This window comes from Haliaeetus albicilla, chromosome 2, assembly GCF_947461875.1.
Source record: "Haliaeetus albicilla chromosome 2, bHalAlb1.1, whole genome shotgun sequence".
NCBI classification, from domain to species: domain Eukaryota; kingdom Metazoa; phylum Chordata; class Aves; order Accipitriformes; family Accipitridae; genus Haliaeetus; species Haliaeetus albicilla.
In genome coordinates, this window is record NC_091484.1 from 54,814,387 (window position 1) to 54,832,355 (window position 17,969).

A 17,969-nucleotide genomic window follows, 5' to 3' on the forward strand; every position below is an offset into this window, starting at 1 on the left:
CCAGCGGAGAATCGGGGGGCAGGAGGAGGACTCAGGCAGTCGTCCTGATTCAGGAGAACAGTGACTGTGGATCTTACCCTCCACACGCGCCAGCTTCGGTCTTCATTAAGCCAGCTGCCCCTCAGTCACATATCAAACAGTTTAAAAGGCTGGGGAACGGACGCGTGTCTTCGTGAAGCTTTGCCAGCTAAAGGCAGGAACCACGGATCTAACAGTGGTTCCTCACCCCGACGCCACTTTCACGGCCCCAAGCCATCCTGTGTAGATGCTTCTCTAGCCTGGTGCTAAGAAAGAAATGCCCACTCACCCACGAGGATTTGCAGCCTCTTAGTTTCCCTACTCAGCCTTCATCCCTGACCCTCAGGTTTCATTTAAACCTTCTTTGGTGCAAATTACGTTGACCGCTTTTTGTCTTGTTCTCAATGGACACAAAGAACAAATCATCTTCTTTAATAACATTTTTTACATAGAGGAAAATGATCCTGCTAAAATAAATTTTAAAAAAATGTAAAATAGAGGCTATTTCTTTCAATCGTATTATGGTAACAGTTGCATAATTAATAGACATAATTTGCAGGGATCTGTTTACAGATGCTCCCCTCATGCAGTGTGCAGTGGCTGGAGGGCTTGCTTGCATTGGTACTGACTCATGGGCAGCTACACTTAATCTCTTGCACGCCTCTCTTTCACGCCAACTTTGACTTTCTTGTCTCAGGTGCCAAATGTATTTTGTTTGGATTCAAATCCTATTTTACCTTCATCTCCTTTCAAGCTGTTCATAGTTCTTGGGGTGGATTTTTTTTTTTTTTCCTCTGCTTCTTTAATCTATCCCTCTGTAGTTTTATGTGATTACCGTGCAGATCAGTGATCTCAGAGAGACCTTTACATTTTTTCCACCACTTTTTTTGCAGCTTCTGCCTGCCTGCCTGCCTTCCCAACCACCCATCCCAGAAGTCCTCCACTGCCGGGGCCCTCTCAGTGCCATCACGTTGGCATAGCATCACTAGTCTGTGTAGAAATAAGCAATGGTGTCCATTTCTGCCCAGATAAGTATCTAATACTTTGTGAAGGCTTTTATTCTGTGAATTTTATAAGATACAGTGTTAATGGATTACAAGTACATTTGGAAGTAGTTGGGTTTTTTCAACTCCAGTTTTGCTGTAGCCTTTCTATCATCTTCCCCACTCCCAGCTTCTTCCCCTTTGGTCTTTCCAAACTAATGCTGCAGAGTCTTTTCCTCTTCTGTCACAAATGTAGAATGTATGTGTTTTACACATATCTGTATATTCTTCATTAAATATGCTACTGTATATTGTTCTGATAACTTACTGTGATTTTTCCTTTTGCTTTTAAATAATAACTTGAATTAAAAAAAACCCTCAAGCTTTAAGAAACCTAATTTGAGGTGATAATTTAGGATAATTCAATGTGTTTTAGCCAACCATATTTACGTAATGTTGGCAGAAAAGAGTTTTAATTCAGTATTTTTAGATAAGTCAAAGTGCGGCTTCATTAATGGCTGCCATTTCAATGGAACCTCGATAAAATGACACCTTGAGATTACAGTGCACTTAGTATGATTATTCTGTTGGCCTTGTGAAAGGCCATTAGAGCTACCATGAGGGAGAGACAGGGATTGCTGTCTCTGGCGTTTGATCACTCTTTACCTAGCCTGAAAGGTAATGCAAGGAGCATTGGTTAGGATATTTTGTCAAAAATTGAAAACAGCATGTCTTTTATTTTAGTTATGCCCAATAAAATTAGCATGGATTAACTTTTTTATGTAGGCAAGAGCTGAAATGTTCTGATCTGAGAGTTGCTGAATACCCGGTAGTTACGGGTAGCAGGGGACGGGGGCTCAGGACTTCTTAAAAGTACCCCCCTTTAAGTTCCTCTCTAGAGGATTCCAAGTTTTACAATGTTGATCCTAAATTTTGAGCATCCTCTTCAGTTTCCTCATTCTCCTTAATAGGACTAGCCTCTCTTTCAAGCTGAAGTGGGTTGAAAGGCAACTGTTAAGTCTATGGCCTGATTGGAATTGGAAATGCCTGATTTACCTGAGGGATTTTGCACAGTGTAAGCTCAGCTAAAGCTGGGCAGTAGATCTATTTTCTTCCAATTAATGCATATTTCCACTTTATTTTATTTTTGCCCCAATAGGAGAAAGGGGTGCTCTTGGCTGAGCTCTTTGGAGTCATCAGAACCCATCCCTGCTCTCAGACTTCAAATGTAAATAGACAGGACAGAGAAGTGGAGAAGACAAAACGTTGGCTCCACCCGGGGAGCCCACTGGCTGTCATTGCAGAATAATTTCTTCTTGGGAGCTTTCGGGAAAGGTGTCTTTTATTGGAAGTGATGCACGTCCATGGACTCTCTGCATCTCCTGCTTAAGTAGTTGAATTGTTCTGCAGTGGATTTAACTGCATTGCTTCCTCTTAGCTTCCTACTGCTATCCTATAGTCTGCTGGCTCACATCTGAAGAATCCTTTATTCTGATTTTCTGTGTGTCACTGTTCCACAGTCAGCTGCAGCGGATGCACCTGGAGTGTCTCTCCAGAAATTTTTGCGCTGTAAATGCATGTAATTTGGTATGAATCTGACTGATTGGTGCACTTTGCATTTCCACATGGTCCTGTACTAAGATTCTGTACTTAGCAGGTCCCTCGTGAGAAAAGCAGGGTTTATTCTCTTAATTCCCATAGCTAAAAATAAAGCCATTCTTGAAACGTATTGCACAATTACTACTTGCATAAGTAGCATGCATCTATCTTTGCAACTTCTGGGTCTTAATTACTCATTTAAGTGTGTGGTAGAGCCAAGAATCCCAGATTTTGTGAGGTCTTTGTTTTTTGGCCCCGTGGGACGTGGCTAGGTAAAGCAATGGCAGTGATAACATACCATGACCACAAGTACTCTGTTCTCTTAAAGCATGTTAAAGCTGTCTCTCAAAGCACTTTATTTGTATTCTAAAATGCTTCTGTGATACAAGAACCGCAAGAATACACCTTTTAACAAAAGTTAGTATTTCTGCACTTGTCATGTTTTGCCAGTTCAGGCTCTCGGGACTTATTTTTGTAACAGCTGAGAGTTTTTCACTATTGTATCTACTTGCAAATGGGGATCCTGTAGTACAGGCTTTCCGCTTAAAAGGTTGTCTTTACAGCTTACTGTTTCTGTGTCATTTGAGACAGCTCTTGAGGAGCTTGGAGCAGTTTTGATGTAAGTCTTCGAACAGGACTTGAATTAGTGGTTCCAGCTAAACTGCATGCCACTAAAAATACTTCAGGCTTGGTTTTTAGCCTTTACAATACTGATGCAATCAATGATGTGGTCCTTGGGTACAACCTCACTGGTGACTCTCTTTTTGCACCTGTGACAAAAGTGGGTACTGCTGTTAACTGTAACTATGGAAGGTCATTTTCTTTATGTATGTTTTTGTTAAAGAATGTTTTAATGTCTCCTTTATAAGCCAGTATGACAACTGCAAGTCAACACTGATTCCTGAAGGCACAACATGCACATTCCCACTGTGCATGTAAATTAACTTGTTAATCACATAGACTTTATTTAATTAGTAAAAATATGTAAAGGAAATCTGCCAGTTGGGTAAGATTTCATATTAAGTGCAAACCAACCTCAGTTATTTACTATTTACACTTTATTACAGCTTTACACTTAAATTTCAAAAATATGGCAGATGTTTGTCCTTTTCAGTCAGCTGCACTTAACAGGTTACTTGGGATTGTCATTTTATGTTTTTATTTCAGCGAACTTTTCCTCTGGGGTAGACACCTCCCCCCTGCCCCTTCTGATGCAGCCTCAGTGGCATTTTTTAAAGCGGTGCTCAAGTCCTTCCATGGCTGTAGTTCTATACATTGCATGGGGAGTCCCTGCTTCTGAGGAACTGTGTAGTTAGAGCCTTTCCAGACTCCTGAAAGGTGGCAGGCTCACAGTATAATTTTGTGACTTTTTCTTTATTCTTACACTAGTCAAAGGACCTGCCATAGTAGGCAATAAACTGAACCAGAGTTTCATTCATTACCTCCAGTGGGACTTCACTGTAGTACCTGAAATGTTCCTGGTTTTGATCTTAGCACCTGTGTCCTTAGCAATCTTTGTGCCATCCTGCAACGGCAAGTGTAATTTTGAGTACGAGACAATTGTGAGTATACCTCATTTTCCATGATGCTTTGCAGCACATTGCTCTATTTGTTGGATTCTGCAACCAGTTCAAACTTGCCTAGGATATTTTTCCATGGTTTAGTCTGGGAGTTTTTCCTACAGTCCCTGTTTTATTCCTTGTCTGGCTCTGTTAGTGAACTCCAACCTTCCTCTACATTGTTATTACAATGGAATGTAGAACTACACTCATTCTTATCTGAGTTTATTGAAGTTTCTTCAAAGATGAAACTGGACTGCTGTGCTGTGTTGATATAGTAGAAGCCCTGTACTCAAGCAAAACTCAAAGGGCGACAAGCATGACAACAGCAGTGTAATAGGAAATTGTAAGAGGACATTATTTTCTTTATGTAACAAATTGCTATTATGTTTCAGTATAAAGATTTCCAATGTGAGTCTATAGAGCAGAGTAAGATCATTTATGAAAAATATTTTGTCCTTTGTTTTTTTAACAGTAGCTACAAATAGGTGATGCCCTATTGGAACAGTAGTCTTCAGTATTTTGATTATCTATTCAAAGTGCATCTCTGGTGTTACCCACTTATCTAATTTAAATCTCTAACACTATTTGGGAGAAGAGCTATATGGTAGCAGAAAGTGCAAAAATCCATCAAGACTGGCTGTGTATCAAGGGGAAGTTACTTGATCTAAATACCTTGCATATCTCCTTGTGTAATGAATAAACATTATATACACCATAAAGGTCTACATCCTAATGTTTCTTTCAGTGCCATGTATATTGTGCTCACTTTGTACAAATCGAATACATGTGGTTTTTACTTAGACCATCAAAGAGTCTATCAATTTCTTCTGCCTTCCAGGACAGAATTAATCTCAAATCATGGAGAATGGCTAAATTATAGCCAAGCAGAATTTGGACTGCTGTGCTCAATAACACTGTCTGTATATGCTCCAGAAAACAGAACTGGAATTTTAAGTGTTGCCTGCTGCTGAATTATATGTAAAGACATCATGGTCAGAAGGAGGGCCTCAAAACTCTAGATGCCTGAACAGAAGATAAAGACCACTAATTTCAAAATAAGTTGGTTCTGTTTTGTTTTAAATTGCAGAATATGAAGTTTTCCACTATAACAAGTATAAATTCTAGTATTCTTTGCAATCACAGTAGTGAATCTTGGCTGGCTAATTAATATGACATTGCTGTTTGTTTGCATCCCTAAAGGTGATGAAGTTGGCCACATGGACTGCCATGCTAAAAAATGTAAACAGCAAGGCTGACTGTGCCATTTGCAGAGTAAAAATGTTAGAGCCCGAGTAAGACCTTTTTTCCAAATAGATTATTATAAATAAAATTGATTTGATAATTAAAGCAGAAGGTGCAGTGGCCAAAATATAATTGATGAATAATTTGCATAGTTATGTTCACCGTTGCTCATGGAAAAACACCTGGGTTCATAAACTGATAAATACTCCTTAAAACTCTTTATGTAAAGGTAAATCATTCTTATGTGGTGAACAGTTTCTGTGTAAAAACCCCCAAGATAAAAACCCCCATCTTTCTTCCAGTATCGTGTGGTGGATAAGACACATGCTTGGATGAAAATATCACTATAATCTGAATCCTGAAGATTATCTATTTGCAGTACAGAACATCTATCTGGATATATTAAATATTTTCTTGCTTACAGTCCATTTATCTGGATATTCACGCAAATGACCTAAAAAGAAAAAATATATGCAAAGCACCTTCTCAAGTTTGTATTTCACTGCAGAAAGGATTTCTGTAAAGATCAAGACCTGCATAATTTTAAAATAACACCATCCTGTTAACAATTAGCTTTAACATTTCATTGGTGAGATGTAACCTTTAGTATCTATGAAGAGTTGAGGAAAAAAGGGCTTTGCAGTTAAGTTAGGAAACATTTTTTCTTTACTCCAGTATTGCATTTTTAGTATTTTTTTATGAACTACTTGGATTGTTTTATGGTGTTACATATTTGGAAAATTGTACAAATTCTATACTTGCCTATTTTTGAAGTGGAATGAAAACATATCATTGCAGAAAGTCAAGCCTTCATTCACTTCTTTGCCTTCATACAAAGACTGACAGCAAACACAGCTTTACGCTGTATTTACAGGGGATCCATCTTCTTATCATGCACATCTTGTGCTTTACTCTTCAGTTAAAAGGATGAGATGGTAAAAATGACACTCAGTTTTACATCATCACTGGCTTCTCTACATCTTTCAGCTTTCTATATCTGGCTGATCTATAGAAGACTAAAAAGGACAATAATCAGTATATCGTCTAATTCTTGAGTAGATTGTCTAGACAATTTTTAGTAAAGAAACTAGCTATCATTATACCCATGTTTGGCTTCCATTCTTAACAGCCTCTGTGAGTGTTGCAGTGGGATGCCCTGTGTATGCTGGGAGAGGGGAAGGGAAGGAAGAGAAGGTAATGGTGAAATTGGCCTTGATAAACAGATCTCTAAAACTGGGCTGTGGGGGTGTCTGATATTGAAGCATGTTGTGATTTTAAACACCTCAGAAAGTATGTTTTAAATTTGTCTATCTATTAGTATGTTCTAGCTGCCATAAACCCCCAAATCTCTCTTCTGATACTCACAATCTTGGTAAAACTCAGTACTTGCTAACTGCAGCATATGCAGTGACACCACAGCAGCAGGCGATGGAAAGTGCCTTGCAGTGACTAATCCAACTTTGTACATTAGATTTTAGAAGCTCTCCAGCATCTTGTCATGCTTCTTGGAGGAAGCTAATTAAATTACTGTAACAATGAACAGAATAGTTTAGTGCATGTTAACATAACAGAGGTGGTCTGGAATTTCCTGGTAACAACAGAGACTGGATATTAAGTGGTAATTAAGTAACACTAACAGGATCTTTCTCAAAAATTAGTCCCCCCACTCTCTTTAGCACCACTATTTGTAATGACAAGGCATTACTCTACAACAAACAAGTGCACAATACAGCTGTAGCAATTAAGACAAAATTGTCTATCTGAGATTTTGTTTTCAAAGCTTAGTGAACATACACACCTTATATTTACAAATAAAAACATTCAACTTACTATATGGTCCCCAGCTAATCTGGCACAGGACTGAATATATTCTAAAAATGTCCATCATCAGTCTTAAGAATCTGCTACAGTAAGTCTAAGATGTAATGAGACAGACGGAATTAGTTTAAGTAATAAATGTTTAATCAAAGAATTTTACATATTATTAACAGCATTCATTTGGCCAAACATCTACATGGTTGTAGTATCCTACTTGTATATAAAGTGGGAATGTATCAAGTATAGACTATGAAAGTGCAAATAACAATTCAAGGTTAGAGTAATTTTTTTACATTATAAAATTAACAGGTTTACAAAATAGTCTTGCCAAACTTTATTTTTGAATTGTAAAGTCAATGACTATGGTGTTAAAATAAGTACCAAGAAAATACAAATTTAATAGGCTAATTTCATGCTTATAAGATTAATACGGAAACAATGGATATACTGCACAACCTAACCAAATTACAAAAAACCAGAACCCACAAACTTCACTATCTTCACAGAGAGCACTCTAACATATCTTACTGTAACTTTGCAAGACATCTCAATGCAATACACAATCTTTTTGTGAGAATCTTTCTATTCAGAAATTACAGTTCAAGGAAGCTATGCGAGTTGAACAACTTTCAGACCAATTCATGATGGTAGTTCATGAAGAACTGTTTTAGTTGAAGGATTTTATACCATAGAACAATTTAAAATAGGTATTCTTCAAAGATGTCCAAAGGTTCATGATTATGGCAGGAGTAGGGCGGTTAGAGGACAAGTTGGAAAATGATTGGAGACTATTCTATTCCATTCTCTCTAAAGATGCCTGCAAAATGAACCAGGGTTTTATGGAGTAAGGGTTAAATATTCTTATTTCATTTTTTACTAATATGAACCTTGTGACTGCAAGGTTCAAAAGCTGGATTTGCATGAATTAGTTACCGAAACACTCACTTGAACTCACAGTAATCAATACATAAACTTTGCTATCATGACACTTGCCTATACACACTCAGTAGTAATAAACTTTTATATCATATCAACAAATCTCTGGTAACAGTTAAGCAAAACTTAAAATGGAGTGTATGTAATTTGCTCGTGTTATGAGAAGTTTTGATTATATGTAATTAAAACAGCCATTTCAACAACTTACTCTAGTTGTAATTACATACTGTACCATTGTATCTCACTAACTGTAGATTGATGCTTTTAAGCAAATCTAAAACCAGTATATTTTTTTCACGGTACAACAACTAGGAAAAGGGTTTTTTGTGTTGTTTTTTTTTTTTAATATATTTTTTTTTTTTACACTAAACAGTAATCACACAGCAAATGAATATTGTGCAATTGAACAAATACCTAGCAGTGTTTTGTTTATGCAAAAACACTGACTGAACATTTATTTATTTACTGTAAAGGCAAGGCCATGGGTGGTTTTATGGAGGTCTTTGCAGTTAATAGCATAGTTACTCCAGAACAGACACTGAATTTGAATTACTTGTTTAACTGTGGCAACTATCAAGTTGGGTTAGGCAAAGGCACCGTAACATGTTGAGCAGAATGTGTTATCTGAACTTCAATTGTGGGACTGGCTAACATATGAAAATTCTGTATTCCTATATTTTTATAAAATGTTATCATTAAAAGTAATTGCACTACTAGTGCATAGAATGCTTTGTAGAATTATGAAAACAAAGAACTATGATTGCACTTCCATTAAAGTGTCTCTTAAAATACAGCATAGCTGTTGCTAACTCACTGTATTTTAATATTTAAAATAACTGTTTAACAGCAGCATTAGGTTTTATTAACTTAAGATACAGGCTACATTTAATTAAATGCAGTCACCATGGCAACACATGCCAGTTAAATTTAGAGAAGCAATGCTACCCAGTGGTTTCTTTCACTGCTAAGAATTGTGGGGTTAGTCTGATAGAGTAACACTGCACTGTTTCGTTAGGCTACCACCAGCTAACTATTCACAGTTTGGCACATTTGGACTGTAAATAGACATGAAAAAATCTTTGATTTTAATGGGAAAGAATATCCCCTAAAACTTGTTCCTGGAGCAGTACTAAAGAGAAGCATTAAATACCTCCGTTCACACTGCTAACAAAAATGAAAAATGAGTAAGAAAAAGTTATGGAAAACTAAAACAAAATGCAAATGAATTGCTAAATGTTATTTTGGTGAAAGAATGAGTTCTAAAAAATGGAATAAACTATTTTTTAGGAAAACCAACCAAAATAATCAGTGTAAGCCTTTAATCCATACTTTCAAGTTAAGGATCGTCAACCTAAGGCTAAACAGATGCTGCATTGTATTAGGAATGTGGAATACAACCTACTTATTCCTTTTTCTTGAGAGCAGAAAGGCAAGTACTACCTAATTAAATGCAAAGGATATTCCTTGAAAGGTTCACATTATTATAAAGAACTACAATTCAAGAGAACTCCTAAATATCCGTTGTTACGTCAGTGGTTACAACTGAGCTGTAATTATGTGGATCAAAGCCTCCATAATGCTGACTCCACATAATGTACCATCTGTCACTGCCATTCATTTACTCCAGATTCAGTTTTTATTCATACCAGATGCACATGTTCAATCCATTCACTTGAGGTTTGAGGAGTCTGACTTGAAGTATCTCCTGACGCATCCAGGGTGCTTGCTACCTCCCTGCTATGATCACCACTTTGTGATACCGTTTCACCTGGAAGAACGTTTTCTTCAGAAGTGCTTTCCTCTGTTTGGGTTCCTCTGCCTTCGTTTTTGAGTGCATCCTCAAACAGTGCATGCTCCTCCTGAGGCGCCAGCCCTGTGTCTGTAAGATTTGGTTGCCCTGCTGACCCATCTTCAGTACTGGGTTGCTGTGAATCCTCATCTGTTTCTGTACTTGTTGAGGGGATCAGAGCAATACTCTGTGGGTTCATGTCATGAAACCAGGCCATAATATTTCCAAGTAGATTTTCATTGGTATTGGGATCTTGACTGCTGGAATCAGCGTCACTAGATGTTGAGTATAATCCGCTTCTTGTATCGCTGCAGGGGTGTGAATGAAGACGATCAGCTGAAAAGGGATCATTGCCTGCACCTAGTCTCATCAGACTGTCACCAAGTTCTAACAGCTCAGAGCTGCTCAAAGCGCCTCTTGGATTATCTATACTTATGGGGGCAGAGTCCAATCTTGTAGGCAAAGAGGTACCTATTGCTCCTAAAGATGCCTCATTATTTAGAAAGTCTCTAGTTTCTTCATCTATGGCCAAGCCTGATTCTTGTAATGATAACTGAATAGCTAGCAGGATGTTTGGGTCATCTTCGTCCAAAGAACTCAGAGCCTGTGGAAATACATAAGGTTGCTTTCAGAATAAAACTTTCATCTTGTTACATATTTTGGATTAAAAGTAATTTGGTCTCAAATCTGAAATTCATTCATTATTTCTACATGTCATTTATCAGAATCAATTTTTACTGACAGAGTTGACAACAGAATTTAAAAGGTGACTATTGTTACATTAGTGATTGTTTAGCAGTTCTTACCAGTGTGAACATATAATTTGTTGTCCTAGATTTTCCCTTTCTCATTGAAGAACTAAGAAAATTTGCAGAGACAAAATGACACAGAAAAGCAGAGCAGAGAAAGGCAAGCAAAGCAAAGAGAATGGAAAAGAGATTAGGGGAGGTACCTGAAGAGAATCCTGGTTTTCAGAGCGACTGACAGGGGTATAGTCATGAAGCGAAGAGCTGTGCAGAATACCCATAGAAGCTGAACTCACCATGGAGGTGCCGTGTCTTCTACTACTGCCACCTTCCTGAGTGTCTGTTGGGCAATTGAAACAAAAACGATTGATCAACCAGTGAGGAAGCCTTCTCCACTGTTATTTACTGACAGAATCTCTTCCTTCCTTCTGGATTCCAGCTGTGTAATTTTACTCCTTTATTCACTCTGAACTAAATAATCCAAAACACTCCTTCCACACCAACTCTTACACAGTGACAAAACACCAGTCCCACTGTTTTAGGAGTGACTGCCTGGCTCATTTGTGCCTTTCTGCTCTCAATACCCTTCTCTTTGAAAGGACGGGGTATGTCATCACGAGCATGAGCATGCTGGCAGGAGGGGCAAAGTGCTTCTAAGGCATATACATGATTTATGGAAAGTCCTGAAAAATACTGCACATTGACACAATATAGGATGCATTTACAGGTGGATTACAACCAAAGTTTACCCATTTCTCTGTTCTTTCAAAGACAACAACTCAGCTGTAATGTTAACGTTACATTAATTTTTACCATAACATTGCAGCACATTAAGAGTAGAGTCATTAATGTATAGCCTCAGCAATCACCGACATTGCTGTTTCCTTAAAACAACCAACAAAAAAATAGAAGTAAAACGCTGTTTCCAGAAAAACCGCTCTTTAATAAAAATAAATGTAACTCTCCTGACTTTGGAAAATGGAATTTTCCACTTCAAAACTCAAAATGAAATAAGGTGAGACAAACCAATTCTCTCTTGCGTGCTTTAACGGTATCCACTGGTCATCACTACAATATCCAAGTGTTCAGTCAAAGTCTAGTTCTCAACCTAACAGGATGTTTTTGCATTTTACTCGTAACAGGGAAGGACCAAAGCTCACCAAAATTCTTTTTATGTTTCTAAAATAAAAAATGCATTTGTTTATTTCTCCTCAGAAAAGGATTTCTCCTTTTGTTTTTAAAGCACAAGCTATGTACAGGACTTAAGTTCATGAGACACAGCAATGAGAGTTTGTGCAGCATGGCTTAGAGACCGAACACACAACTGGCAGCTCTGAAGAAACAGCATCACAGTTATGATTTGGATTTGAGCTATTTTTGTACCTTTGCTAAAGCTCCTGGCAGAATGGAGACAGCCCAGCCAGCCAAGTTACAGTGACCTTAAGGGACTGTGCTACCAGCCATAGCACTGCTTAGATGAGCAGCATGCTGGAAGTTGTCGCCCATGCCAACTTGTTTCCTGGCTGTCTGCCAGTACAGGAGTTTCTGAGCAGGGTTTTGGAATACAGCTTTATGACTATCTTCCAGCAGGCCTGTAGCAGCGGAACCCTCTTCTACACTCTTTATGCACAACTGGCCCTTTTCATTTGCATAAAAGACCTGGTATATAAATAAGACTGTCATACGAAGTAAGTGCCCTCCAAAATTTCTTCAGAAAAGCAAACCTGCTCTAAATAGCTGAGGAGTTGCTAGTGGGAAGATCAATGCATTTCTCTTCAAAAAGAGGAATAGCCACAATGAAGTCAGGAACACTTCTAAGATCACATACAAAAATACAAAAATAAGCCTTTATGTTGTATCCTGGAAAATACAGCAATGTATTTGAAACTTCTTTAAAGTGTATCCACAAAAGAACAAACACCGTGGTCACTACTAGCAATTTCTGAAGTAGGAAGGAAAAAAAACCAGCCCCAGGCAGGAACATACCTAATGTACTCTCACTGGGGTCATCGGGATCTGGAGTATTACTCAGCAGACTGTGCATGTCTCCACGTCGACGCTGCCTGTGCCTCCTCCGATACTGAAATTCAGCATATTCCTGCATAAACCAAAGGTAACAAAATACAGGGCAGCATGCAATAATATTTTTCTGATGTAACGAGCACCACATTTTTATAAAAAATGTGTGATTTTATATGTTTATTATAAAATCACCTGTTTTCAGAAAAATAAATTGCAAGTTATATCATGCAGTGCTTAACATAAATAATAAAAAAAAATTTCAAAGGTAATCCTAAATCTATAAAATAATGAATTAGCAAAGAAAAATACTTGACGTATTACTGACATTTTAATACTTGCAATCTCCCTTTTTAAAGAATTCCAAGTACACTTTTTTATAAAAGCTTTGATCCCAAACTTTATATACACACACAGACACCCTTTTTAATAAATATATACCTAGTGATTTTAGAACATAAACACAATTAATCTGAATTAGACCAACAGATTATCTCAGAGTCCCTGTTGCCACCAATGGCCAGCAGAAAATAACCTTTGGAAGGCTACAGAAAGCTGGCTGACATACACTGGGACTTGTTTTACTTTTCCCAGCTTCCAGGGCACTATGGCTCAGGAACTTCTTAAGCTACAGCTGATACTCTTCTACTGAACACTCTTTGATGGATTTTTACTCCATGAATTACACAACTCCTCTATTTTTACCTAACTTGAGCTGACAAGCCATACCATATGGACTTGAACTCCTGCAGCCTGTAATTTCTCATGCTGTGTGTATTTACCAGAGACAGTTTATATAACATTTATGGAAAAGACTCTTTCAGCCACATCAAGCTAACATCCCAAGGGTTAATTATCTTAATATTTGGAAATAAATACTTCGATTTCCATACCTTTCCTAATATTAAGAGACTAATTTTATGCTTGAAGGCAAATTTCCAGATATGCTTTCTGGTTAGCGCAGCTGACACTGAACCTGACTCTGTAGGTAAGATCTCAGTTATGCATTTACACAAGGCAATAAAAATATACACACAGGTACTAGCTCTTCTCTTTGGAAAAGAATGTTGCTATTTTCTTCCCTAAGCCCCAGGCTGGGAAATCTGTAATCCAAAGGCTTCATTTAGCCAAATGACTTGGGAAAGATAACATTACCATTAGCTTTCTTTTCGTACATTAACTCTTCATTCTAGAATATTTCAACATCTGACGTATCTAAAATTTAAATCCAGAAGTATCATTTCTCTTACACAATGACCTTATTAATTTTGATGGTATTATGATAGTATGTTGTCTTTCCATGAAGTGTTTCAGCCCAAGTTCTTATGCATAATGACACGCAAAACAAAAAGGTATAGTCACAAAATGATCAGTGTAGGCAGATTTTTATCTATGTAAGGCCCATGAAAATTGTAAGAACATAAAAATAGCTGTACTGGATCAGACAAAAGGCCCATTTAGCCCAATGTTCTGTCTTCAACAGTGGTTAGTAGTAGATGCTTGTTAGCCTATGGAACAGCATAAAAACTAGGGCAAACATGAAGTGATTCTTCTCTAAAATACTCTTCCAGCTCTTAGGAAGCTCACGGATTTCCTAAATGGAAGGCAGTGCCCCAAACAACAGAAAATCTAATCCTGATATGAAACAATATAACTGCATTATTTTAAAAACATATAATTATATAACTATGAATTGAATAAGGAATAATGAGAAGTGATCACTGAACACTAAGATTTATTAGTGATGTCAGAACTTTTATCTGTTTGCAATAAAATCATAGATTTTACTGATAGCCATTTAACTTTTGGTTGCTTTTTAACCATTAGAAAGATATCTTGATTACTACAGACAAAATTTTATTTCTGATTACTTGGAACAATTTTATACATGTGAACAAAAGGATTTTTAATTTTATTGGGTAGGAACATCATGGTGTCACACAATGGTCTACAACAAGCAGTGTTCCTTGCTAAAACCAGTAAGGTTTTGTTTTCTATAATAATCTGGTATACACAGACATTCTACTACTTCTCAGCAGAAGTACAGCTCTATGTCAAAAATTTTGTAGTGAAATTCACTAAAATAAACAAAGATGACTGTTATTAATTCTACAAAATTCCTTTAGCATAGGTGGTTGCAAGTATCCTTGATAGCTAAATAGCAAAGAAACCAACTTGCATCATACAGTGCCACACTTAGGCAAATCACAAAAACTCATAAGCAATCATCTAAGCACGACTGCAATGGCACCTACTGCTAAACAGCTTATCAACATATTTCTTATCAGCTTTTTCTCATAACCAGTTCCACTGATGATACAGCAACATCACAATGAGTTTGATATTATCAAATGTGGAATTATTTCAAAAGAAAGGACTAGAGGAACTAGACAGGAGAAGCAAGTTGATCTTTTGTAGAGGAGCAAGCTATTTTCTCACCAGCATGATGCTCACCAACAACAATAGCAAAGGAAATATATAGAAAAAGTACATGGAGTTTTCGAGGATGCTTTAAAATGACTAGCTAGAAAGAAAAGAGCACCAAGGAAATATTGAAATGAAGTTTCCTTCCAAATGGAATGCTTTAATCTAATGCTCTCAAAGTATTAAATAAAAATTAAGATGATAAGGAAAAGCTTTATAGGAAGCTTCTCATATTTTAGTGCAGAGTCTTGAAAATTATTTACTCTTTCCCATATATAGGTAGTGGAATATTCACTTTAAAATTTATAATTTTCATTCTTGGTTAAGTAGCAGAAGTTCATCTCATTTGAGTATGCAATTTCCATCCTGCTCCAATACATAAAAAGAAACAACTCAAACAGTTAACAATACTTAGGTGTATGCTTGTATGTTTTTGTTGGATTGTTACAGAAGGATGGAAATTTCTTAGACTTTTTGTTAAATTCTGCTGAACTGATGTTGCATTCAAAAGTAATCTACACAATTTCATATATTTATTACTTGAAGGTTCCCCAGCACACAGACACCAGTTTATATACTGTTTTAAACTGGTTATGTACTTGGAAAACTATGAATACAACATAGCTTGCCTAATGCCACCTTAAATAACTATAGGCATGTTAGAGGCATTGTTTCGAGTCATTGCATGATCAGCTATGCATATATTTCCTTCTATTGTGAAATAAATAAAATGGTAAGCTTAAACCAACTTGAAATGCTTTGAATCAAAATAAGGAAGCTCTTCATGCAGAATGCGATCATACCTGTGTTTCTAGAATATGCAGAACTAAGTTAAAAAAAAGAAAAAAAATAGTTTACCTCGGGGGATGCAAATCCTAAATATTCCCAATCCCACGTTCCACCAGCAAAGCTATAAAATGAAGAGATACACCATAAAGTTTAGAAGTAGAACAAAGTATGAACCTCAAGAGCTTCAAAACCTATCGACATCTAAAAACTAGTGCAATTGTAACTCTTTAAACTTAACAAGTCTTCTGCTTTAATTCTTACCTCAAAATTAATTTAGAAAACCATACAATTAAACTGTTGACTATTCCAGAACTGCTCAATATTTTTAGCAAATACTTATAGATTTTTTGGAGTGTACCAGGTATTTAGTGACAATCTTGAAGGAAGAAAGTGAAATGGAAGCCATGACATCTAATCATTAATATACTACAAATGGGGAAGCAATTTAGGTTGCAACATACAGAGCAGTGATTCTCAAACACGTTTTTCCTCAGTGAAAAGTTGTAATTCCACAAGGATCAAATGTCCAAGAAAATGTCACCATCTGGTGATTACAACCACCACGTTTATCAGCTCCACTTTACCTCACTGTCAAAGAACGACAGTGGATTCACCCACTGTGGCAGCTATCAATGAACTTTTTTGACTTGCCCAGAATTTTGTTTGGATTACCTGCGCCTGGGTGCTTCCGGGGAGTCTGCAGGAGCAACACCACGGGCCACAGAGGCCAGGAACTCTTGCCGCTTCTGCTGCACGAGACAAGCTGCACGGATGATTTTATGGCGAGGAGTCCGAAGGTAAGGCCTGTTCACTTTCTGTGCAAGGTCTTCAGTGACCATTTCTAGGTCTGTCTGCAATAGTTAATAAATACAGAATAATTTTACATGAAAATGAAATGAAAATCAGGCAGAGCTCTGCACCATAAATGCTGAGCAGAATGATATACGTTTTCCTGGAAATACCATTTAAAATACCAAACTACCCTAAAATGTCTGCCCTTCTAGCCTACCCTTTTACTGACCTACATGCTGTCCTCCAGCCTGGAGCAGGGATTCCCTGCACTCACACATATTGAACATCTGGGGGGGCCCTAATGGAAAGGAAAGGAGGCAGCAACCCCTGCCGCTGATGCCACCACCACCCAGGTACTCCCCCAGTTTTGTCCCCACCCACTTGTTAGACACATTAATAGGGAACGACAGGAAAGAGGACCTAGAGAAGGAGATGAAGACTGAAGGTAAAATACCATCTTCAGAAAAGCAGGTTAACAGTAAATAATTTTCTTTTTTTCCCCTTATACCTGTCCTTATCCCTTTCATTCTGCAGCAAAATGTTGTTTCGTTCTAAAATTGAACTAAAAGCTACTGTGTCACAGAATAATAAAAATGCATTAATTCTCCAACTTGGTTACAAATACAAAACAGGTGTATCAGTTTTACACTACAAAACCAGCAAAAAGACGCTGCTAACTAATATTACACAAAAAGAGTAACATTAGAAAAGCAAAATATATGCATGTATTACCTGCATAAGTTCAAATATTTCCTTCTTTGTGCTTTTAGGCTCCAAAAAGAATCCATATGGATAAGAACACTTAAGAATGCGGCGAGTTTTTAGAAGCTCTTGTACTGCATCTTCAATGAATGTGGTATCAGGACAACCTCCCTCAGCTGTAAGATGAAACAAGCATCGTGAAAATATTTTCCTGCTGATGTCAGTGTTTCTTTTACTCTAAGGGTTTTCCTCCAAAATAATAAAATTTACATGCATGTCAGTTAAATATTTTGCAAGTGAACAGCAGCAAGTTCTCAATGACTACACAGTGTTTTTACTAAAAGAAGTAAGCACAGAATATTAGCTTCTCCCTTACTAATGCTACGTTCTCCTTGAGTCTTTGGAATAGGTAAGATTTATTGTACATTTAGCTTTCATCCAGTGCATATGAATTCTAGTACCGGAGGGATCACATCACACAGCAGACTAATATGAGCTCTATTAAAAAAAAAAAAGGTTTAGCCGTAACAGAGTTGATTTGATTTAAAAT

The 17,969-nt window shown here is 37.2% G+C and overlaps 1 protein-coding gene across 3 annotated transcripts in view; it reads right to left on the bottom strand.

Moving 5' to 3' along the window:
• Nucleotides 1-7,344: 7,344 nt before the first annotated feature.
• The window catches only part of ANKIB1 (ankyrin repeat and IBR domain containing 1), a 98,166-nt gene continuing 87,541 nt past the window's right edge, over nt 7,345-17,969 (bottom strand). Inside the window, exons 15-20 of one of the 3 annotated variants that reach the window (XM_069775201.1) lie at nt 17,450-17,595; nt 16,598-16,776; nt 15,995-16,046; nt 12,680-12,773; nt 10,900-11,033; nt 7,345-10,551 (exon numbers count right to left, since the gene is read on the bottom strand). In XM_069775201.1, the coding sequence (XP_069631302.1) occupies nt 9,799-10,551; nt 10,900-11,033; nt 12,680-12,773; nt 15,995-16,046; nt 16,598-16,776; nt 17,450-17,595 (1,358 nt within the window). In that variant the 3' untranslated portion in view covers nt 7,345-9,798. Of the gene's footprint in view, nt 10,552-10,899; nt 11,034-12,679; nt 12,792-15,994; nt 16,047-16,597; nt 16,777-17,449; nt 17,596-17,969 lie in introns of all 3 variants that reach the window. The other 2 variants (XM_069775192.1, XM_069775209.1) reach the window with 2 other exon arrangements.